This window comes from Cygnus olor, chromosome 7 (genome assembly GCF_009769625.2).
Source record: "Cygnus olor isolate bCygOlo1 chromosome 7, bCygOlo1.pri.v2, whole genome shotgun sequence".
NCBI lineage: Eukaryota > Metazoa > Chordata > Aves > Anseriformes > Anatidae > Cygnus > Cygnus olor.
The window spans coordinates 25,950,191-25,974,671 of NC_049175.1; the positions used below are offsets into that span (position 1 = coordinate 25,950,191).

Consider the following 24,481-nt stretch of genomic DNA (forward strand, 5'->3'; position numbering starts at 1 on the left):
GGGCTATGAAACTACAGGCGCCATGTGGGGTGTGTGTGTATTTGCTAACAAACTTCAGGCTGGACCAGCCGGTGAGTAGGCGACCCATGAAGTGCGTAAAGGGTCCAGGATCTGGGCGGGTGCTGGATGGACAGATGGGCCATGCCAGGTGTTTGAAAGATCCACGTTTGTGTGTGTGCTTGTGAACCTAAAGAGAGCCGTGTGCATGCCTGCACCAGCCAACTTCTGTCACTAACAGCCAGAAAGGAGGAAGGGGGCTCGGCTGTCTGTGTCTGTTTTATGTGAGCTCAGTGTGTGTACGTGCTGTTGGAGGCAGCCCTTGGCTGGGGCAGCCTTTGTGGCTGGTCACGTCAATGTCCTGTCTGTGTGTGTCCATGTGTCTCTGGGATACTTGCTCAGTTTTCCTACAGGTTGGACCTGGAAAGGGGAAAGCAGTAGCCATGTCCCCTGGCCTGGGCAGGGAGCCCCAGTCCCCAAGCGCTGGGCTGGGCCACAGCAGCCAGCAGGAGCAGTCCTGGGCCGGAGCTGCTGGCGAGGCGGCTGCACTCTTCGCTGCTTACCTCACTTAACAAATAGTGTCTCCTTATCTCTCCATCTGAAATCACCTAAAGGCTGCAAGTTCAGTTTAATCCTTCTACCATCAGTCAGGCTGAGATTTAATAGAAAGAAGATGGAAAAAATACTCAGTAGATGGTCTCTGATTTTTAACTTGATAGAGAGAACGATGTTCCCTGAATGAGACACGGTGGGAGAGATGAGTAGCTAGAAAGAGATTGTGCTTCATGCCACTGAGCTATCTGTAGCTACCGCTGTTATGGAGCTGCAAAAGAAAAAGAAATGCTAGAGGCAAAAGATAAAAGAGAATCTAAGGAAATGAATATAGTTTGCTAATCCTTTGCTCTCGTGGTGAGAATGGTTAATCTGCTGCAGAATACAATAAGGATACTAGTCCCACTCGCTTGTGAACAGGAGTTATTGAGGCCAAGATGCCTGGAGCCCAAGATTTGTACAGCACCGTGGATCAGTCTGCAAATTGTACATCCAGTCAGGAAAAGGATAGACGAGTTATTTCATGTGACCCATACGACAGAGTCTATGCAGAAGTCCCCGTATGTGTAAAACCATGTCAAATGACTCGAGGAATATTCCTGGCAGACACCGGGCTAATACTAAGGCAGAGCTGTAGCACTGCAGAATTTTGACTCCTGGACTGGATTTTCAATCGTTGTCTTTAAGAACAGTGTTAAACAGGATGTCCCCTCAGAAAGCTGTTATCTGAATATTTATGTCAAATTTGTAAGCCCATCCTTGAATTGGATAAGCATTTTTATCTTCCTAGTTCTGATAATAATAGTAGTAGCAGTAGTAATGGTAACGATGCAGTACTTTATTTTGTATCTAAAGATAATTCTTTCTGCGGCAGAGGTTTCTCTACTGGCTTTTTTGGTAGGCTATCACTGTAATAGGTGACCAGAAAAGCAGAGGAGGTCCAGATAATGTAGTTTTATCGTGCTGTAGATTATCTTATCTAGTGACAGTGCCAAAGAAATAAGGCCAGATAGGAATATTCAGATCATGTCTGATCTTCTAAAGAACACCGGGCAGAAAATCTTTCCTAATAATTCTTACCGTAAGCTCAGTGATGTTGGCTGAAATGAAATCTACATAAGTGGAGCCCATTTTGATAAGACTGGCAAATGCCTGCTCCTATCTCTTCTTCCCGATGTGCTTTATTCACTGTCAGCTTGAGCTGTTAGTGGCAGAAATTCACTTTCCCCTTGACAGAAATGCAGAGAACTGATTCTTTTGTCTATACACAGTCAGTCATATTAGATATTTGGTAGGTTCTGAACTTCAGTTTTTGAGTTTCCTCTTGCTAGGTATACAATGCTGTGGTTTAGCTCTGTAGTTGCATGCAAACACAGAATTAATCAGCTGCCTCAGGGTGCAGACACTGCTCAAACAGCCCTTCTCCATCTCCTTTGGCAAATTGTTCTGTGGTCTTGCTCTGATGTGTCTGCTGGATATTTGTTGTCAAAGATACTGACCATTCAGGAAACTTTAATATTCAGTGCAAGCACATAGAGTTTATCTTCCCAGCCACGCTTAGCTATCCGTCGTAGCTGTGCCATGGTACACAAGGTAGTGAACCCTTCTAATCTGAACATGGACCTGTCTCCAATTTGTAAATCCAGTTACTACAAATCAAATGCACAACCTTTACACAGATGCTAAAATTTTCCCATTTAGGACCTGAAGTTTGTGTATTACAAAAATATAAGGTTCTTGGCTCTGTTATCTAACTCCTTAGTCTACAATCAACCCTTGTTTTATTAACCCAGAATTTGTTTCAGATGGAATTTATTTGAAATCCCCTTGAAAATACTGCCTGCTATTTCTTTCTCTGTGATCTAGTTGTAAAACAGAGTAGCTATTTCTGAAGGTGTGATTCATTTCTGAAAAACTAAACGTGCTCAATGTTGTAGGAAAAGAACTTACACATGCTCTGATTATGAGTGAGTCAATTGTGGTGATTAACTGTATGGAGGACAAGGTTTGTAGTATTCAGCAGAGAATATGTCAAGTGAACCTGTGTCTGAGACAGTGTGGAATTGTGTGGAAATTTGGCTGCTGCACCATTTGCTAGCCAGAAAACATAGAACAATCATTAGATTGAAAATATGGCTTTCAAGATCTACTTCACTATCTTGAATGTTTAACTACTGAGCAGATTGATTTCTGACTTATCTGAAAATTTAGACCTTGTTCTGAAAATGGAAGCTGTAAATTAGGAGCAATTTCATGTTCCTTCGTACACTGGAGAGAGATGCAACCCTCGCCATAAAAACAGATCACAGCATGACCTTGAGTATGGAGTCACTCTCTACCACATCATAGCCATGTTAACTAATCTAATTTGCCTTTCATTCTAACTAATGTTAGGAATTTACATGCCATCAGTCAGCTGCTTCCTGTTGAACTAAAAACGTCAGGGGGATTGCCAGATTTGTCATATGGCAGACAAAGTGAATGTGTTGACAGCTGGAATGAGAAAGCACAACAATGTTTGAAAAGGTTTAGGAAGAGCCAACCTGCTTTTGAGTCTCAGTTCAGTCTGGGTTAAATATGAGGGGAGGAGATTACCTTATTAGCCATCCCTGGCAGTGAGGTTGATAGATAACTGCAGTACAATCCTTTCCTATTCTTTAATCTGAACTGATTTTGATCCTTTATGGAGCAGCAGCCCTTCCTCTTCTTGCTCAGAGTTTATACTACTTCTCTCTGTCTTTCAGCTGTACAGCTCCATGGACTTCGGAAGAAAATGGCAACTCATGCACGAGCGGGTCACTCCAAACAGGTTTTACTGGTGAGTTTTGCCCTCTGGCTTTGCTTGCTCTGGGTAGATCATGGAAGGGAGAAGGGTATCTAACTTGATGGGATCTTTTTTTTTTTTTTTTCCCTGAACACTAAGTATGCCCTTGTTTTTAATGTTGTATGCTCAGTCCATATCTTGCAGTGTTATAGTTGAATGTCTCCATGTTTGTACCTCTTTCTTGTCCAGTAACAGATGCTGTCTTCCACAGATGAGTACAGGTCTTGGTAATTGCAGAACTCCTGCTTTTTTATTATTATTCTTTTTATTTTATATGGCTGCTTACACTAACACAGAAAAACTGCCCCAGTGCTTCACTGGCAAAGCTACGATCATTAGACCTTCCCCTTTTCAACCCTTCTGAGAGCTACTTTAGACTACAACACAGTCTTTGCACAAAGCCAGCCACTCTGACCAGTCTCCTTATGCAAACCTTGCAGAGAAAGGATGACTCGCTCTGTTTTGAATCACCCTCTGAGGAACTAGTATTATTCCTACCAACTGGTGAGAGCCCAGGATGTTCAAACTGTTTGCTGAAAATTTGCCTTGTGACTATACTTCATTCCTTCCCCAAGTGGCAGTATCTAAAACTGGGAGAATGTCTTAAAAGCAGAAGATTTAATAAATTTAGTTCCTGTCTCCAGGCTCCTCCATTTCAGATGCTACTTTGGAAACTTTTCTACCAGATGAAGTCTCAAGAACTGACTTAAGAGAGAGAAGAAAAACCAGTGACATTCTTCTGTAGGTCAGTCTAGGATATGGGACTTAAATCAGTTTTAACATTGTACTGTATGCTAGATAATGGTGTGTGAATGTGTGTCTGTGTAGAAGTCCTGATTTTCAGAATAGTTACTGTCTATGAATAGATAAAGAAATGCCTTGTCCTTCAGGTCAAGAAGATGCTGCTATTAAGGAACCAGAAGCCCTTATTTTGAAGGGTCAAAAATGAACAGGACTTGAGTGATTTAACAAATGTTTTCTGATTGTGAAGCATGGTGTATGTATTTTAGAGTCAAATCCTCATGGAAGTTCTGGTGTGTCATTAAAAATGGCTGGAACCCAGACCAAAATGTCTACAGATTGAACGTGCAATATTTCCTTACCTTGCAATGGAAGAAGATACCTCACAGGATTTTCAAATTGTCTAGGTTCTTCTGCAAATCTCTCTAAACAGCTTTAGACTCCCATATTTAAAAGATGGCTTTTTGGCACCAAGTCTGAAGTTTTGCCTCTTTGTGCCTTTGGAGTTTGGCCAGTGAAAGGAGATGTTTGAACATCTAGGGAAGGAAGCTGTAAGGCTCATAAGCCACAGAGACACGCAAAATATATCAAAGGTCTAGGAGCTTGTCTGACCATGTCACTGTTTCACATTTCCATAGCGAAGGCAAAGCGATTGTATTCTCCTGGTTCTGGTGCTAGGTAGTTGATTGACCATGCCATCTGAAATCCTTTGATTTCACCTTTCCTTCCTAGGTGCACTTGACATAGGTGAGTGTAAACCCTCTCCAGGTGTATCCTTCTGTGGAGTAGAATAGCTGGCATATCTCCAATGGCATAGGTGTACCCTACCCCTCAAATAGCATAGATGAACTTAGAAGAGTGGCTTTCTTGGAAGATAATGTGCAAGGGCTGAGCTGACCTGGGAACAAAACAGAGTCTCTTTCTAAGAGTGATGCCTTTTTTTTTTTTTTTTTTTTGTAAATAATGGTTAATGTAATGGAGATTTCCTTTTTGTCTCTGTCCATCAGACACCCAAAATGGTAGATTTTCTACAGATCACCTCATTTTTCATGCAGTCGCTTCTTGGCTGGATAGTTTAAATGCTCCTTTTTAACATCGTGTTGAATAAAGCATCTGTTTCAATTATCTCTTTCTCTTAGAAAAACATAAAAGTCTTCTGTAGTTAAAACTGATATGGCATAGATCTAGAATTCTTTTTTCCACTCAGAAACAGTAGAATCCCATTGACAATAAACTTTCCAAGAGAGTGAATTAGGTTTTTCCCAGAGTGAGACAGATTTGAACCAATTCGTAGTGCAAGGGTCAGAAATGTTGGAATTTTGGAACATAATAACTCCCTGGAGCTGTCTGATTTCTTTCCTTTTTCCTTTCTTTTTTTTTAAAGCTGCAAACTGTGATGACTTACAAGCTCTGGCTTGTAAGGTGTATATGGAAAAAGAAATGCAAGAAGAACACTTTAGCCTCTAAAATTTAATGATTTATTAGGCTATGGAAGAGGGAGAAAGTAGATATAGTTGTAAGTTTCAGAGCCACTGCTCTGTGGCCTCCATCATCCTATAAAATACTACATTCTCAAACCTGTTAAGTACAATTTCCAGGAAAGGTGAAATAATGATAGGAAGATACCAAAATCAGAGTTGCTTATTCGTGGTGCTCTATGTTGTTTTTTAGCAGTGGCTCAGGTAAACCTCCTCTATCAAATGGGACAGTCTTCTGATTCGAATGCAGCTGGTCTTATCTAGGGCAGCCTCTGTCTACTGTTTTTTTCCTTCCAAACATGATTTTCATCTCTCAGACTGCGTGAATGGGTCTGTGAAAATCAAAATCCGCACCTGGTTCACACGATCAGCCAGCCTGACAGCGAGAGGTCTTAGTTTTCTCTTTGAGACCTTTCCAAATAATTATGCTTTCACTGAGAGAGCTCAGATACAGAGACTTTAAGGCCAGGAGGAAATTACAATTGCATCAGAAGTGGTGAAGTTGGAATGTGAATTTTCACTCAGTGTAGTGATCAAGACCTCATTGGTAGGCATGGACACGCAGTCACCCCATGCGTTTTGCTGTAGTTCTGTCAGGCTGCACCTGAGATGGCTCCCTGCTGGTCAAAAGCTAAGTCCTAAGTTGCAATACTGCCCTGTGGCTTTTTATCCTGGCTCTTACTTTAAACTTCTTTCCTTAGTCCCAGACTTCAGTGCCAGTCACTGGGTTGCAGTTTTGTGTTCCCATCCCGTATGGGTAGCACATGCAGCACAGCTTGTGGGACATCTCTCACCGCTTCCTGCATCCAGCTCAAATTTGTGCTGGTGCTGAGATTCTTATCTGGGCCATTTGTAGCTATAAAAACTAGAAATTGAGTTCTCTACTTCTGTAGTAGTGATTCATTTGTTAGCTACACCCACCGATGGCAGTGGCAGAACTTGAACAGAATGTGTTACTTGATATGAGTACAGGCATCCAAATTTGGTTCCCACGTGCCTTGGCCTCAGAGATTTTAATAACTTAGGATCCTGTTAAGGCTGGAAATAGGAGCTTACGCTAATGTGATGCAGAAATTCCCAGATCACTCATCACACGATGAAATGACTCAAGATAACAAACTTTGCACCCGTGCTGGTTCCAGTTAAAGACCTACTCAATGTTCTTTTCATTTAAAACAGATTTCTGCAGTTGCCTCTGGGCCCGGCTCATTTTCTCTCACTGTAACTTAGACTCCTGTGCTGACGTGTGGAGTGGTATAAAAAAAAAATACAGTCAATACTTCGTACTGTAGGGACGCTGGGGAAGTTTCCTTGACTGTTAAACACATGGTGTGTTCTCTACTGACTAATCCTGCTGCTGTTCAGATAAGGACAATTCAAGTCCTTTGAGTTCTTCAGTTACTTTGCTGCTTCTGTCCGTGGGACAACAGGACTAAGCAGGTGGGAAAGACAATTGGTTAATGGTGCGTTGCTGAGCCTTGTTCAGTACTTTCCTGGGCCACAGCTTTTCCATGTCCTCTTGGGTGACTCAAGCTGCCTTTGCCTTGTTAACCTCTAGGTAAGACCAGGATCAGAGAGCATTTCTTTTCCTTGATGAGTGTAGTGGATGAAGTAGTCAAACACTGTGATACCACTGCGTATCCTTGCCTGGGTTAAAAATACTCTGGGGCACTAGAGAGTCAAAAGATGCTTTTGTGGCATATAAAGTCCTTTTATTGTCTTATGCCTTTATTTTTAAATATGTGGAGTTCCACAAGGTGACCTGCGTTTTCTGGCTAATCAGATGTAGCTATCATATGCTGTCCATCTGTCTTTGGAGGCCCTGCCTATGTTTGCTGAGCAGATGCAGTGCCACCATCCATGCCATCCTGTCCTGTCACTCTTTCTGTGATAACCAACCAGATTTCTGCTGCCTCTGGTATCTGTGAGTGTCAGACCCAGTCATTTTGAAATCCAGGTATTAGAAAGTGGGGGAAGGAAAGTGTCTGTGCTTCCACTTAGGCCATGCTTTGGAATTGCAGGTTTTCTGCTGCAGTTGTTTGAGGCATAAGCCAGCAAATTTTGTCTCTTGAAGGCAAGGCTTTCCATCCTTTTTGTTGTGCTTTGGATAGAAGCAGAAATAAAGGTATCCAATGTATTTCTATGTATTTGCAGCTTGAATTTCATGAAGATTGTGGCAGAGGCTGGTTTGGATATCTGAGACTGATGTAGCAGGAGATAAGGGAGTTACCTCAATGTTTCAAAAGGTTGCAGTCTAGGTTTGGATCTGCAAGTGGGCAGAGGTTTATGTCTTTTTATTCCTCATCTTTGTGGCAGCACTGATATTTCCGAATCCCAGTGCCCGTTTGAGTCCACATGGACAGTTTCAGTAGCAGTCCCAGAAGTGACCTTTGGGTACAGCTAAGGTTAGCTTTACTTGACTTGTTTGCCCATGATGAAATGGTTAGCCAAATATGTACCTGTCTCTCCTGTAAATCCCACTAATCATTAACTACCAGATGGTGTCATTGCATAGCGCTGGGGAAATATCGCCTGAGTTTTTTCAGCCAAGTTTAGTGTTAAGAAAACATAGTTTTGTAAATGTCAAATTGACTATTAAGTAATCCTGCATTAGAGTTTTTCAGAATTAAAAGAATCCTGGACTTGGAGCTGTGGGTAAAAAATAATTCTGGTTTGGCAGCCACAGATAACACCACCTATAGCGTGATGGAGGCATATAGCCAGTGGCTATTCACAGAGACTGCATATAGAGAACTGAACAGGGACCTGTCACTCCTGTAAGCTCCTGTGGGTTAATGACTCATTTACCTGTGTTAAGGGACTCATTTCCCATGTCCTGTGGGTGGGAACACGTGGGAAAGGTTTTTTTCCCAGAGGGTAATGCTAGCATAAATCGGGAGTGTGCTATTCAAGCCACTATCTGCACTAGGTAGGTTAATTTTTAAATTCTAGTCTCAAGCTCTGTAATTAGGGTTCAGGAGAGAGGAGACCTTCTTTAAAGGTCCTGATATATATTGAAAGATTTCCTTGCTAGGCCACATTAGTTAATTAAAGATCACAGCATCATGGTGATAATAAGACCAATTTTATTTTCATCTTCATTTAAAAGATGAGCAAATGGGGAAACTGTGAGGCTAGTGATTTTCTTTTCATTTTGTGTGCCCACAGTTAATGCAGTTGGCACTATAGATATTTAATGTTTCCAAATATTAGGTTGTAGCTGACTAGCTTGTGATTACACAGTAACTCAGTGGCAGAGATAGAAGTAGAACTTGGATAAAAGAGTTGGGTATATTTTATTGGCTGAAACAGTAGTTTTATTTATTTATTAAGTTTCAAGTCAATGCAAATATTTTAGGAATTCATGTAAATATTAACAAAATGTTTCTCTCAAACCCAAAACATCCAGACATGGTTGATTTTTTTTCACAGTTTTTGAAGTGATTTTTAAATTTGAAATAAAACCTTATTTCAGTATATGAATAAACTCGTGAAGTAAAGGAAGAGTGAAGTCTGAAACAAAGTGTCTGGATAAAGGGATCCTGATTCCCATTCACATCTGTATTTTGTGATGCAGAGCAAATACTGGTCTGTGATATCCAAACTAGACGTTCAGTACACCTTATAAAGTACTTCCCCATCACTGTGATCAGTAGCTTACAAGAATGGATAGCAAAGTGTGAGAACTTTTGGAAGTTTTATACTTCTGTCTATGAACATTTTTTCCCCTAAACTTTACAGTATCCTGTTTGTCCTCTGTTGATTGCTACATGTTCTTCCAGGGATTTTGTGATACATTTCATGGATATCTAAGAGAGCATAAGATCCTAAATGACCCTAAGAAAAAAATCCTTCAGTTTCTGTCTCTGGGAGATCCTGTAGGACTGCTCTATAGAGACTCCATAGACTCCACCTGTTCTCTTTGTGCCTGTAGTTAGTGTAGTGCTCAGACAACCTTTCCCATTTTTGAGCACAGCCTCAAAGGAAATTTGATACAATTAGTCTCTTGTACTGTGAATTTAGCCTCTAAACAGTAGCTGATGCATTGAAAAAACTCCTAAAGGATGTTCATTGCCTGACTTTACTGTTTTGAGATGCTCCTCTCCTTACTGCATACTTTCCTAGGAAAATGCTAGACTTTTTTGTGAAGTCAGTTGTGGATACTATGCTATCCGCTCCCAGGGCTCAAGGCTGTTTTAACAAGAAAAAAAAGAGAAAAGCATACTGGCTGCAAGGAATGTGTGTTATCATGAAGGGAAATAATTTAAAATACTTTTAAAACCCATGAATTACCTAATAAATGAACCATAAGATGAGAGCCACATGATAGCGGACTTAGAATTCATGTAACACCTCTGGAATTCTGGCTGTGATAGAATGCAGCCAGAATGAGCTCTTTCAAAGGTGGTATGATCATCTCTGAGAAAGCAATTTTTGAATGAGTTACTTTTGAGAAATTTGTTATTTCTAATTGCCCTTTTCTTTAGAAAGACAACTCATGGAGAAGGAGGAATTGCCCCTTCCCCAGTAAAGTAACTGGGGATGTCCTCATGTAAATACTATTTGACTTAAAATTTGCAGTTTGATTTCAGTACAATTTGGGATGCTAGCTGTATTTATGACTTTATTGTACTGCATCTTGCTTTTTTTTTTTTTGTGGGTGTCCTTTTTTTTCTGCTAATTGGTTTTAAATTTGCCGCCTACTACAAAATATCACGTGTTATATTACATTTAGGGCTTTCAGCTATCAAAAAGTCTTTTGCTTTGGTCTCTTAGGTTTCTTAGTGTCCCTGGGGACCAGCCTCTTCTCTTATTTCCCCATTGTAAATCCTGGATCAATTTCTAATCCTCCCCACTCTCTCATGGCTAAGTGTCCAAGATGAGCAGACCAGATAAACCACTTCGCAAGAAAGGTGTAAGGAGGAATTTGTTCTATGCTACTCCTAGGTAAGTGGATCCCAGTACCGTATCAGTCTCAACAGCAAACGTTGGAAGGATCTATTTCCTTCTCATGCAACAGGGCGCCAAATAAGATGTGATGACAACTTCATGGCCATGTTTCACAGAGCAGTATCAGAAGCCTAAATGCTGTGCTGCAGGCTCATGCAGCCTGCATGGGCTGACTTTGTTCTTCCTCTTCCTAATAGATGTGAACTCAAACACATTAATTTCAGTCTGCCAATAACAGAGTAATTCTTTGTGATACTTTGTAGGAAACAGCGATGAAAGCCAGCCCTCTAATTAATATATTGAATAACGCATCTCCCTGAGGCATATAGTGATCTCCCATACTGTTGGAGTTTGGCAAAGCAAATCAAAAAGGCTGCCAGGCTGACAGTAGTATCATGTTTTGTGCTCTCTGGCTAGCAAGGAGTATTGTCTTAATTTTTTTGTGTATTATTTGTGTTAGGTTTTGGCCTGTGGTTTGTACCACACTGATCTCCCATTTCTGGGCAAATGGACTCATTTTCACTGTAGGAGAGAACCCCTCTGGCTTTCAGATGGCTGGCAGAAAAACATGTGGGATTTGTTTTAAAAACCACCACTGTTCTGAGAACATTAGGAATGATCTTTTCACCTGCTTTGATTATGGATGTAATTTTTCAGCCATTTCATTCAGTGGCAAAACATCTGCTGACATCAGGGAGCCGAGGAGCATTCCTGGACCCACTGCCCCAGATCTCATCCCAGATGGTCCCACTTGGATTTCCAGAGACACACCTTGGTGTGAGTTTTTACAGATCCTGTTTCTTTGTAGCAGTCGGGGCTGGAAGCATTCTCGTACTGGAGGAAGATGCAATCTAATGAAGAATTTATCCTCAATAAGTACATCAGTACTCTTAGGGGCCATTTTTGCTTGAAACTAGAATTTCAGTCATACCTCAAAGCTCTTCAGGTAATTTTCTCAAGAAGAGCGAGGAAGGACCCAGATAAATTCCATTTCGTTCTCTGAACCGACTTCAGCCTCCGAACCTTTGGAAGTTTGCCTGCCATTAAGTTGAACAAAAACAGTTGTTTTATTTAACAGAAGGAGCTGAACCCATGCTGTGCAGGAAGAACAGTCTTATCATGGCAAAACAGACGAGATGTTTCCACATTCATTTAAACGTGAGCCATTTGTGTTGCTCAATAACATCCATTAAAGATAAGGAGGTCTCTCTTTATGCCTTCTGCCTGTTGGAAATTAACAAACTCTCTTAAAACGACAATTCATCAGCAGCTATATGAGGCAGAATTCATTCTCGTCAAGAGAAGAAATTGAAACTCCCATCCTTTCGTTCCCTGGTGTTCCCCTGAGTCTCCTCTGTAGAATGAGATGAGTTTAATTCTGCTATTGTTAAGCATAGTGAGCACGAAGCTACATCACAACCTAAGAGCGGGAAGCAGGATCTTATTAGCTGCACTACAGGTTCTTTTAAATAATGTTGATTCAGTAACTTGTCTCTTGCTGATCATATACAGAACAAGGACGAGAAGGCAGTGAGTGAGGCTGTTTAACTTGCATATTTGTAGCAATCTAATTGGAATAGAAGATAGCAGTGGTTATCGTAGCTCTGTAATTACCTCATGGATAATTGTTCTCCACTGGGCAGAAGACAATAAAAATGGGATGTAGACACATCCCCATGTTTAGTGAAATATCAGAATTTCTGCAGCTGAGTTTAAGAGAAAGATACTGACCTGTGACTGTCAGCAAGGACTTGAGGAAGTAATGAATAATACCAGTAGACTTCAGAGCTGATTGAAGTAGATCTGGGTTTTCTCTCACATGAGAATATCTTTTTTTTTTTTTTTTTTTAAATCAAAAAAAAACAAACCAAAAAACCCTGCCAGGTTTTTGGCCAAAGGGTACAGAAAGATTCTTAGGTTTTGCTCTCACAATATTTTTGGTTTTCAGGTTTTGATTGAAAATCTTTGAGGGAAGGAGACATGTTCCATTATAATATTGATTTTAAGGGCAATCTGTAATAGTGACTCCCTAAAGCCATTTCTGGATCTGCTGTAGTTTCTCCAGAATTCGTTTTCTTTCTACAAATCATTAGATTTGAACAATGCGTTGACACTTTGGAATTTACCTTGAGGCTAGAAACCAGCAGAGTATTACTTTTCATTTGGCCTTGTACTTTTCTTTTCCTTCATTGCTCATCCATAACAACAGATTAAGAACCCGACAAAGAGAAGCTCTTGATTCACCTAGAGCTTGGCCATACATCTTTGCTTCTTGGCATGTGGGTAGCACAAACTCCTGTTGCAGCATTCGACCATGAGATTTCTTACTTGAAAAGGGTGATGCTTTGGTGATGGGGACACATGGGAACTCTGCTGTTGTGAAGAGCTGGGAGCCCATCTAGTACTCAGCCCCCTGGTATGACGGAGCATCCCTCTAACTTGGAGCAAATGAACCCACAAAAGCTCTGTGGTGTCTCAGGTCTCTCCTGCTACAGTGTCATTCTTCCACTGATGGAGAGACCTGCAAGTGGCCTTGCCCATTTTATCTCTCTCCTCTCTGTGCTGTCTCTGAGGTTACCTTTGTTTTGAGTACAAACCTATCTCGTCACAAGACACATGTACAGAACTCCTGTTAGGTTTGCTTTCACCCATCATAGCCACACAGACTGTTTCTGCAGACAGAGCCTGGCTTTGCAGATGTCTGCTGCAAGAATGCTTTTTGTTTCCTGCTTCTTTGTCTTCTCCTCTTGTGAATGTTGAGACAAATGAGTTTATCTCTCTCAGCAGCTAATTAAGTGTGATTTTGGGGGGCAAGGAGCTACGTTGATGCATTTATGCTTGCTGGTCCAGAACAGAGTATTTTATTCTCCTCCTCTGTCTTTACGCTCCTGCCCCACCTCTCCCTCCTCTTCTCTGCCTTTCATGACTGACAGTAAAAAGTCAAAGAATGAGACAAGCCATTTGTTCTCTTCTGGTTAGCATCTGAAATGTAGTGAAACAACAGTCAGAAAAGGTTTGTGATGGAAATACAGTTTTTCACAGCGCCTTTCTCCAAAATGTATAAACTGAATGGCAAATTTATTTCCAGAATGTTAGATGTTATCCCAGGGTGATTCTCTGCAATATTCTGCAACAGGGAATGTGAAGACTCATCCTTCCTTAATTAATACAATGTACAATGCCCGTAGGCATATGGAGCTCATCAGCATACCCTATACATTCTGTCTGTGCCAAGTTTCATGCTGGCATCCACTCTTTGGACAATTTAAGTTTTATTTTTATTCATCTACTGCTGCATTCATTTATTAAATGATGCTCTCACTCCGAAGCTTTTCAGAGGCACTGTATTCTGCCTTGGAATACAGTGTTAATAACTGAATCACTGAGCCTTAGCATTTCAGGCGTGTCATATTTGCTGTAAGAAAGTGTTCATACAAATGAGGGGAATTAAACACACAGTGAACTGAGAATCCTTATTCTGGTGTAACACATTGCTTGAGCAGATCATGTTTAAGATACTTTTGCTAGGAGACAAACTGAGAGCAGTGAGTCTTCTAACCATTGCCTTCCATGGAGAGAAACAGCAACTCCAGCCAGGTCCTTGACTGCAGGACTGGCAGGCTGAGCTGATGGTTTCTTTGAGCATGTGTTTTGCTTTTCTAAGTTGGGCCGAAACACGGTTGATTCATGTTTCCTGAAAAACCAAAGCAATAATCTATAACAATTCCTCATCCACATGACTTACAAAGGAAGATAGCCAAGCACTGGGCAAACATTAATTAACTGGGCTTCTTAATATAGTAGGCACTAAACTAATTTTAAATCAAATGCAGGGAAAGAGCTGAAAGTCACTCAGTATGTCAGTGATCAGTCTGGGAACCGAAACAAAAACTCTGTGCTTGGCTTTCACAGATTTGTGCAAAGCACAGCTGGCTAGAAAATGTAATTTCCCTGATTTATTTATATTCTCCAAAAAGCTGCAAATAACAATAAACACCACCACCCCTTAGATTTCCTTAGATTTTGATCTCCAAAATGGATTCTGTACAAGATAATCTCTGTGTTTTGGTGTTCCCCTTCCTATGCTATTTTTCAGTATTTTTTCCCTTCCTATTCCAAATAAAGAAGGATGATGAGGGAAGAAAGGCGTGAGAAAGAAGAAAGCTGAAAATATGTCATTTTTTAGTATTTCCAAAAATTGATTTTTATTCTTATTTCCTTGAAGGACTTGAAATCTAAAATATTGGAAAAACGAATTCTCTAAAAAGTGTCCTGTCCTTCAGAAAACAAAACAGAATCAAATCCTTCCATTGGAAAATGTTTCCAATTTATCCACCATAAAGTTTGCAGACTTGTAGTGACAGGTGAATATCCTCTCTACTTTTTAGGAGTGCTTTCCTCAAAGTAAGTCTCACTGTGTTAGATGCATATGGGACAGGGCTGATAGTATATCATGTGCTGAATCTTTGAGACACCTTTAAGACAAAAACATCTTAGCTGGATGAGCTGATGCTTCATTACTTCCACCATATTTTGATCCTCGTGCTTTTATTTCTCAGGAGAAACCTTCAGGACTGCTTTTACACATCAAGGTTCAGGTGTACCAAGCTGAGGCAGGAGCAGCAGGCTGCATGGAAGTAGCTTATTTAGTCTGAAAGTAAGCAGCAGAACTGTGACTGCACCTGGGAACGTACCCACTATGAGTGCTGGTTTGACATAGCTGACAGATCTGCTCCCTGCATGAGGCTCAGGCCACAGGAGAAGTTATTTCAGGCAGCACTGGAAATTAGGATGCCACCTCCAGCATATGCCTTGCCTGTGCTGCTGGTGCTTTCAAACAGGTCTGTGAGTGAGGTTCTTCACCCTTCTGCCCACATATTTTTCAGTGTTTATTTCACAAAACTTCACTTAGGTGTATTGGGAGTCATAGTATGGGTAAAACAAGAGGTACCTTACATAGTATAGGTAAGGTACTTTGGTTTTGGTATTAGCATATGGGGTAAAGAAAAATGTAAATCAACAGCAGCTTTGTTCAGTTGACAAATATCCTTTAAAGATTCAGTGACATTTCTTTCCCATTGCTGTTAATTTCTGAGATATAAAGAGTCACCTTCTTTTATTCAATTAGAAGAGGAAAAAAATGTTTGTGTGCAGCAGAGACTGCTGTCATGTGGCTTCTCTACTGATCTGTAAGGTGGTTGAGTCTAAATATCAGCCTTTCCCTCAATGAAAGAATTGACTTAGGCCTCTCTCCTCTATGTCTATGAAACTCGTAGCAACTTTGTAGTTCTGGGACCTCTAATCCACTATGAGTTTGCAGGATACTAATTCAGGTATCCAGCAGGTAGTGGGGATGGGATACAGTTAGTCAGGTACATGTATGTAGATGTGTGTCCACAGCTTGTGTGTGTGTTTTCATAAGTTTGTTTGCTTTGATAGGAGGAGGCAGAACACCTGCTCAAAATTCACTGGGTCCTTTTTACAAAGCATTGGCTTTGTTGAAAAGAAATTAGATGAGAAAAAGTACTTGGCAAATGTTTTTGCCTTATCTAGCAAGCTAAGTCTTGCAACAATTACTTTTGCTGATGTCCAGAATTGTAGCACCATAGAAATTAGCACTGGGAAAGAAGTAGAAAGCTCCGGGGACCTGGCTAAGACACTTTCTTACAGTGTCTTCCTGCACAGATTATTTTTTTTCTAAGCTGTGTTTCAATTATACTGTGCAAAGTGGTGTTTTATCCATTACTCTTCAGAGACCTCATCACATCCTACCCCATCCAGCAACATCTCCCCTGTTTAGCCACAGGGAATGATGCCGTATTTATGTGTTTAATAAATACATTATTTCCCCAACTATATATATATAGTTTTCCCCAGCCGTAGTACTTTATGACATGTTGTAAGCCTGAAGAGTATGTGGTTTGTGTGCACATTGGCTGTTACGTGTGCACAGCCAGTGCCTGGTGGGATCGAGTTTAAGGCTTGGCTCCAGCAAATATCAGGAAAACACAGAATCCACTTGATCACCTGAAGGCAACTCCAATTATTGATACTGAGGCAACGTGATGGAGAAGGCAGTCTGTTGGCCTTTGGCCCATGTTGAAAAGGCATGTGTAATTCAGCAAGGAAACTGTGTGAGAAGATCCACATCAGTTGAACAGGAATTGTCTGGATCAGTTTCCCATACAGACTGCCCATATAGACATGGCCTTTTTGTTGCTCGGATGAGTTAGTCACATGTACTGCTTGTCTGGTACCATCCAGAAGTGTTTGTTCACTTCTGGGGCAGGCTACAATTAAAATTGCAACGGGCTAATTGGCAACATCCACTAATTTAATTGTAACTGCCTACAGCAAGAGGATGTGTTTTCCCCCCTTTACATATTATTCCACAATAAATGTGACTTGTTCCTTCCTATTTCCAGTCCTTATCTATGGCACAACATCCTGCTAAGTAGTCTCCATCTGTTTCCTCTGTCTCTTTGTGTGAGCAGTCACAATTACCTTCAGTCTGACGTCCCAACCTGCAAAAATGAGTTTCTAAGTTGGCATCTTGGGGAAGTCTCAATCCGTTTTAAAAGTTTTGTTTTTATTTTCAATGCCAGAGCTGCTGAATGCCATCTTGACTGCAAGGCACACCCCCGGCAAAGTGCTCAGTCTAGTAGATCCCAGACCAAGTTTGAAAGCCTGAACCCTGTGACCTGATTTTTGACCTTATTACATACCCTCGACTCAAATGTTGCTGAGGTCCAGTGATAACTCCCTTCCACACCCGTAATGAATGGGTCCAGGAGATGGAGGATTAGAACATCTCTTATTCTCTGTTGATGGTTTGGGGAACAGGGATCAACAGCAGGCAGTCTGAATTGCTCAGCAGTTTTGATCTAAGATGCTAGAGTAGCTAAATCTCAATGCTGCTGTTCATCATTAATGCCTGGTGTCTGGAAAGTACAGGGGAAAAAAATGCAAAATGGCCAATTCCAGGGAAAGGCAGTGGAGTTAGTAGAATCAGTGAGCTGACGTGTGCAGTAGGGCAGGTAACCCAGACTGAAAGTTTGTGCGTTTCTTTTTTCTTTTCTTTGCGTATGCTTGCATTTTTCATTTTGAACTATATTGTGTCTTACATAGAAACATTTTAGGGATATCTATTTAAAATGCAGAATACTGTGTTTTCCTTGCCCTTCTTGCTTGCTCTCCCTCCGGGTCAGAGATTAAATATTATTGGAACAGCATAGTAAATGCATCCATGCACAATGCTCTGCCCTCAAGATAGAAGTAAGAATTTTGCCAGGGTCCTGTCTGTCCTTCACCTTTCAAGAGCAGAGACTCCTCACCTGAAAAGAAGGGAGGAAAGATCTTGTGAAATCAAAGAACTACCATGAGAACAAAAAAGAAAAGCAACAGAAGATAGAGAAAAAGTAACCATTGCTTCTTTCCTGATGGGATTCAGAGGTAGTTTGAATTCTTAATTGGCCAGTGATCCTGTGCCAGCTGCAACACTAGCTGCAGGCTCCCCATTTCAAAAACCGCTTCTGCAGCAGTCAGGGAACATGTCAGCAGGAAAAAATGACCTTTCCTGTCACTTCTGGCTGCATCTTCTTTTCTCAGCATTTTTTTTTATCTGGGTGGTGATAAATGAATAAGGATGGTGGAGGATGTTGATTTAGCATGGTTTGTCACAGTGTGCGCCCTTTTTTTCCCCCCTGGGCCAGCCAGGGCAACAACACACATGGATGCCTTTTGTGGGCCTTGATCTGGTTTTTGCTATTTGGAGTTTGTGCATGTGCAAAATAGAGTTGAGCTGTGCCTAGAGTCTGAGGTGTGTGACCATGAGGCACAAAAAATGTTTTCAAGCTGGGCTTGTGTTTCTGAATGTTGTTAACTACTCTTTCCTTTGAAAGAGAGCTGTTTTTCAGCCAGAGGGCAATGAAGCCCCTTCCCATCCAGCCTGCTCTGCGGGCTCTGCTTGGTTGTACAGAACATGCAAGGGAAAGGTAAGTCACAGGATGCTGACATCTCTCCTCATCATATTTAAGTTGCTCAAATAGTTTTGAGCAGTGAATCCTCCAAATGTCATACGGAGGAAGAAAGGATGAGAAAATGTAAGGCTGTGAAGGTTTCTTCTGTGTTTACCTTCTTGTATTGCCAGACGTGAGAGGTTGATGTAATGAGCTCTCAAGACAAGCTAAGTTACCACGGAGGATGAAGGAATAGCTTTACAGTCTGTGTGCGTGTTTGCAGGTGTGCTCCAGGACCTGTGTTCACATCTTGCTTTTTCCACTGCCTAACTTTTTTGCATTCTCCACATAAAGCTTCTCCAGACAAACAATGAGAGACCATATACTGAAAATACCCGTATTCAGGAGTCAGAAGCACTGCAAAAGCAAAGCCATTGTCTCTGCCAGTGGGAACAGACTCGAGGGGAGGCATGAAGAAACAGTGCTGAGTGGGGATTTGTTTTCAGTCAGAGGCTTTGATAGAAGAGAACAACTAGGTTTGGGAGAAGGAAGGATGACCGATGCATTACTTTACAGGGTTGTTATCTGTCTGTAGATAACAGGAGCTTGTTTTGCTTTTGGGCTACAGGAGATTGCTTTGTGAGCTTTTCCACTTGAAGTACGGCATTCAGTGAGCAGAGAAGTACTGGGGGATGCTGTATGCCGGTCCTTTTGAAGTCGTCCTTGTTCTGAAAAGAACCATCAGGCTTGTCAAAACTAATTAAGGAAACAAGTAGATGGCACTGGGAAGGAAATTCAAGTTAGACTGACATGTTCCGGGAGACTCCTGTCTCGTGTGCTCACATAACAGGAATTATAAGTGGAATGGATCCACAGAGCTGTGTATGCAAACACACAACGGTAATAAGTATTCTGGCTTTTATCTGGAAATGCATAGATTCGACTAATTTCAGTCCCTTTTAAGATGGATAGCATTGTGGCACCCCTCATATTGATGCTTCCTTTCTGAGCTAGCCCCTTTGCTGTGGGGGAGGCACAGTGCCCCCTCTGCCTGGAGGGGGAGTGGGTGACACTGGCATTGGCAACACAGCCAATGGCTCTGTGCAAAAGTCTAGTGTCTGGCTTCGAGAAGGAAATCTGGCGAGTGCAGCCTCTAGAGCAATGGCTGGATTTAATAGAAAGCCTGCTGGTAAGGGCCGTGGGGTGGATTCCTAAAGTGTTCCTGACCTCTGCCAAAAAGTGCTGAAATTGCTGGTCCCTTTTATAGAGTTATAATGCATGGAAAGCACGTTCCTCTGTCCCGTTTGGTGAGTCACAAGTGAGAGTCACGATCGCTGAACAGCTGAGAACAGCGTTTATGGCTCATTGTGGAAAAAAGCAGAACGATTTTGCTATGGACTGGAAAGATGTGCTCTTCCTATGTACTGGGAAATAATGATGCTGCACTCTGTAGTGTTTTTCACTGACATTTTAAGGGATTTCCTATCAGTTCTACTGTCACTTTTAACACTACCCGGATCTTTCAGAAGATTTGACACTGATAATTGCATGGTCACAGGGACTCTGGCCCGTCCTGGCATCCTTTCTGATAACGCACAGTGGTATCTTCTTTGTGGCATCACCCTGAAACTGGTGGTAGTGATTAGGGAACAGGCTATGTCTCACCAGGAGTGGAAATGATGAAAGCTCTGCCTGCACGGCTTTGTTTTGCTGTGTTGTTTTTTGCTATGGTTCACAGTGTGTTGTGAGTAGGCTCGCTATTGAAGCGATGCTCTAAGTTAACGAGCAGAGCCAGTTTCGGGTACCTCCACTCTGGGTCATACTGAGCTGTTTTGGCATTTGAAGCACTGGCTGATCTTAGCTGAACCCTGGCACATATGTGTGTTTGTTGTTGCTTCAATCGCTTTTTCAGCTCCACAAAAATATATCAGAGCATCTGTATTTGGTATGCTTTTTTTTTTTTTTTTTTCTTTTTGAAATGTTTTAGCTGTTGATGCCCCAAGGATTAAAGCAGCAAAAGGTTGTGGTAAAAATGTTTCAGAACATTAGGGAATTGTGAACGTTGGCTGGCGCAGAGGGAATCTATTATTTACAATCTACTGTATCAAATTCAGCTTCCACCAAATTAGAAACTGATTTTTGTCGTTGTCCCTTTTTAATCTAACCCTTTAGTTAACTCGGGAGAAGCAGCTCCATAAATCACGTGGACATCTATGGATATTTTTTCCCCCTGCCAGCCATTGCTAGGAATAAATGTTCATCTCCCAGTGATTCTTATCAGCCAGTACACTAAGAATAACATTTCTGTTCTGGGCTTGACTTTCCCTCTGCCAAGAGGAAAATTGTCTTTCTAATGTACCTTGCAAAACATTTTTAGGGAGTAAAATAAATTAAAAAAAAACACATGAAGATTTGCTTTGAGGTGCTTGGGTTTCAGCCAGTGGGTTTAGAGAAGTTCATGCCTTGTTTCATAATTTTGAAGGGCGAATGATAAATAATGTCTTACATTTCTTTATCTGAACTTTACCATGCGTATGTACATCCATTGAAAATGGGGAAACTGAGAGCCTGGAGAAGAGGAGGCTCAGGGGCGACCTTATCGCTCTCTGTAGGTACCTTAAAGGTGGCTGTAGCGAGGTGGGGGTTGGTCTATTCTCCCATGTGCCTGGTGACAGGATGAGGGGGAATGGGCTAAAGTTGTGCCAGGGGAGGTTTAGGTTGGATGTTAGGAAGAACTTCTTTACCGAAAGGGTTGTTGGGCATTGGAATGGGCTGCCCAGGGAAGTGGTTGAGTCACCATCCCTGGAGGTCTTTAAAAGACATTTAGATGTAGCCATTAGTGATATGGTTTAGTGGAAGACTTGTTAGTGTTAGGTCAGAGGTTGGACTAGGTGATCTTGGAGGTCTCTTCCAACGTAGGCAATTCTGTGATTCTGTGAGATAAATGGTAGCAAGATTGCACAGCAAACCAGGAACAGATCTTGCCTCACTATTCAGCTGAGTAAAAACCCTTTTTAATTTTCTGTTTATAAGCATGTGGCTGCTGTGTCCTCATCTTTCTTGCAGCATGAAAACAGAGCTCTGGTTTTGATGGATCTTGGAACCAGCTAGCTTTGCCACCACAAGAATGGTTGCTGTATTCTTGATCTTGGAGACAAGGGACAGGTTGGCTCATTCACCAGCAGCTGGAGGGGTAGTTTATAGGCTAGCACATAGTCCCTGGGAGCAGGCTGCATAGGAACATAGAAGAGACAACGAAGAGGGTAGGAGGTAGGGACCTACATGCACAGTGTTACAGGGTTGAACTGTTTTTGCTTTTCCTCACTCTTTGTCCATCTGACAGCAGCCTTTTACCTCACCTGATGTTGTCATTTCTGTTTTTTTCTCTCTTCCCCCTAGGTCAGTGGCGGGTTTGGATAAAGAACCAGACCTTGTACACATGGAAGCCCGGACAGCTGATGGACGTGAGTGCCTGGAGCCAATGCTGAAAAAGTGTACTTTGAGTCAAGAATGGAATGGGAATTGAAATTCACTTTGCTCATTTTGTCTCCCCATTTACATTTTAATTGATAGGAAAAATGTGGGTCATGGGGTTTGATGTGAGACATATTTTTATCCTTCGACCCTGGGGGAGAATTCAGAGGCGGCAGGGCTTCTGTCTGTGGAGAGGATGGGCAGAAGCACAATCTGTTGAGCTACGGAGCAGTCTATTCTGTTCACTATTTAACTTTTTTTCGGTATCACGTATTTTATGTGATTCATGTATGAATCATGAAGAGCTGAGTTGCCATCGCTGTGCAGTACAGCCTCCATGCATTTCCAGTGGTGTTCAAAACAGCTAAGTTCTTCCTAGGAATCTGAGAAATTGCTCACGGTCAGACTTCTGTGGCCAGAATGTCTCTATGCCCCACGGACCCTTTGACTCATTTTGAAAGGATTTTTCAGTTTTGCCTAGGATGTGTGAATAGGTCCTCCATACCGAAACGTTACATGCCTTGAAGAGATGCCTGGATCTGAAGTAAGAAATAGGAAAAACAAAACAAAATCTTAACCCCTCACTGAAATGAATCTAGCCACATTTTCAGTAGAACAGATTCCTCTGTAACAAACCTCCAGCAAAAACAATGTGTATTAGGAAACTGATTTTCTCCACCACTCTCTCTACAGTGCTTTAGTTATTTCTTACAGGATTTTTAGCATGTTAATGCATCTCTTTCTGGGGGTGAAGCCAGCATTACTCCAGCTCAATGCTACACACCTGTGGGATGTATCCCTTTTACGCTACAGGGACAGCGTAGAAAAGCAGCATAAGACTCAGGTTGTAGAGGATTTCTAAGGGGAAAAGACTTCATTTTTGTTGGTTGCAAACTTTTTTGCTTTAGTCAAGTGCTGTGTAGGCCAGATGCTGTGTGAACGAGCTTCTGTCTATCAGGGTGACTTCTCTGAGGCTGTGGATCTTCTAAAATCATTCATTGGCCTCCCACTGCTATTTAGTGATGGCAGCTGAATAAATAACCAGGCAATAAAAGCTCAGGAGTGACAGCTGTTTGTTGAATATGGGGAAAGAGCAAAACAGGCTGGCAGGTGGGTGGGCAAGGTAGGGAGGCTTCTTCAGTGTCTTTGCAACTGCATATGCAGTTGTAGAGATTCTAGGAGAAGTGGCAAAAAACAAGTAAAGAAGTAAGTAGGCAAACAAACTGCTGATGAGGGCTGTTTTCAAACTAAGTTTACACTTGGCTCACCCAGCTATTTGAATACTGGATGTGTCAAGGATGTAGATGCTTCATTTGAAAGATGTCTCCCCCATTCACAGACAGCTCTCTTCCTTTGGGCCTTGTTTGCTTGGGGGGTTGCTGTATGTTCTTGTTTCAACATATAAATTCAGCATTTTGAAATTGGCTGTTGATGTTATTGAGGGTTTCCCTGAAAGTCAGGCTTGAACAGTAGCGTCAGCAAAACAGGCCCATTGCAAAGCATCGTCCCAGCAGGTGGGACCCAGTGGGCTGTGCTGGCCCTGCTGGGGTGTCCTGTTGGGGAACAGCTCCAAAAGGACTCATCTCCCAGCCAAACACAGCACAGAAGAACCATATTGCTCCAATTAGAGTTTTTAAGGCTTAAAAACGATGTTAGCTTGTGTTATAAAACATTGACTGCCTCAGAGCTATAGGCTCACCTGGTGTGAAATGGTACAGCTCTGTGTGCCTAGGAATGGCAGGCTGAACTTTCCTTCTGGCTGGCTCCATAGCAAAAATGGTCCTTCATGCTCTCACTGAAGTGGCTGAGGCACTTAGACCTGCTGGAAAATGGGTCCCTGCAATTATCTCCTCTTAGCTGGAAAGTTTGTGACTAAAGTTTTCCCTCAGTGGTTGGCAGGAGGAAAAAGAGGCTTTTATGATGCCTCTTAGGTCATTCTGGTGGCTCAGGCATTTACCTGATGCATTAAGAGACAGAGATTTGAGTATTCCCTTTGCTTGGCTCTAGTCAAGAACTAGAATCCCTGTCTTCAGTGCCCCTGACCATTTTAAAAGTACACGATTCTTCTAGAGGGGCATTTGTCTTTGGTGTGTGGTATTTGGGATTAGAATCCTGAACTTGATGTTTTTTCTTTCTTTCTTTGTTTTTTTTTTTTTCTTTCTTTTAATTCTTTTAATTTCTTTTTTTCTTCTTCTTTTTTTTTTCTTCTTCTTTAACAGTAATTACTCATGGGATCCAAGAACTGATCTAATACTGATTCAGACACTGGAGCCTAAAATACATAAATACATTGCATGGCTGGGAACAAACAGGTGGCGGGACACGCTAGAGTATCATTCATCCATAAGTGAGTCAGGGCTATCAATAAACTCATGGAGCTGGGGGGTGAAAGTCCTGTTCACTCTTCTGTTGTATGTCCTTTGAGACATCTTGCTCCATGGGTATTGTCTGTCTGGTCATTAGGAGTGGTCTTCAAACATAATCTACCCCAGTACATTGTCTCTCTG

General features: G+C 41.7%; 1 protein-coding gene across 4 annotated transcripts in view; it reads left to right on the forward strand.

Moving 5' to 3' along the window:
* The window catches only part of SORCS3 (sortilin related VPS10 domain containing receptor 3), a 379,882-nt gene that overhangs the window by 268,264 nt on the left and 87,137 nt on the right, over positions 1 to 24,481 (forward strand). For all 4 annotated transcript variants that reach the window (XM_040563972.1, XM_040563973.1, XM_040563974.1 and 1 more), the window contains 2 exons: positions 3,294 to 3,367; positions 21,900 to 21,964. In XM_040563972.1, the coding sequence (XP_040419906.1) occupies positions 3,294 to 3,367; positions 21,900 to 21,964 (139 nt within the window). The remainder of the gene's footprint in view (positions 1 to 3,293; positions 3,368 to 21,899; positions 21,965 to 24,481) is intronic.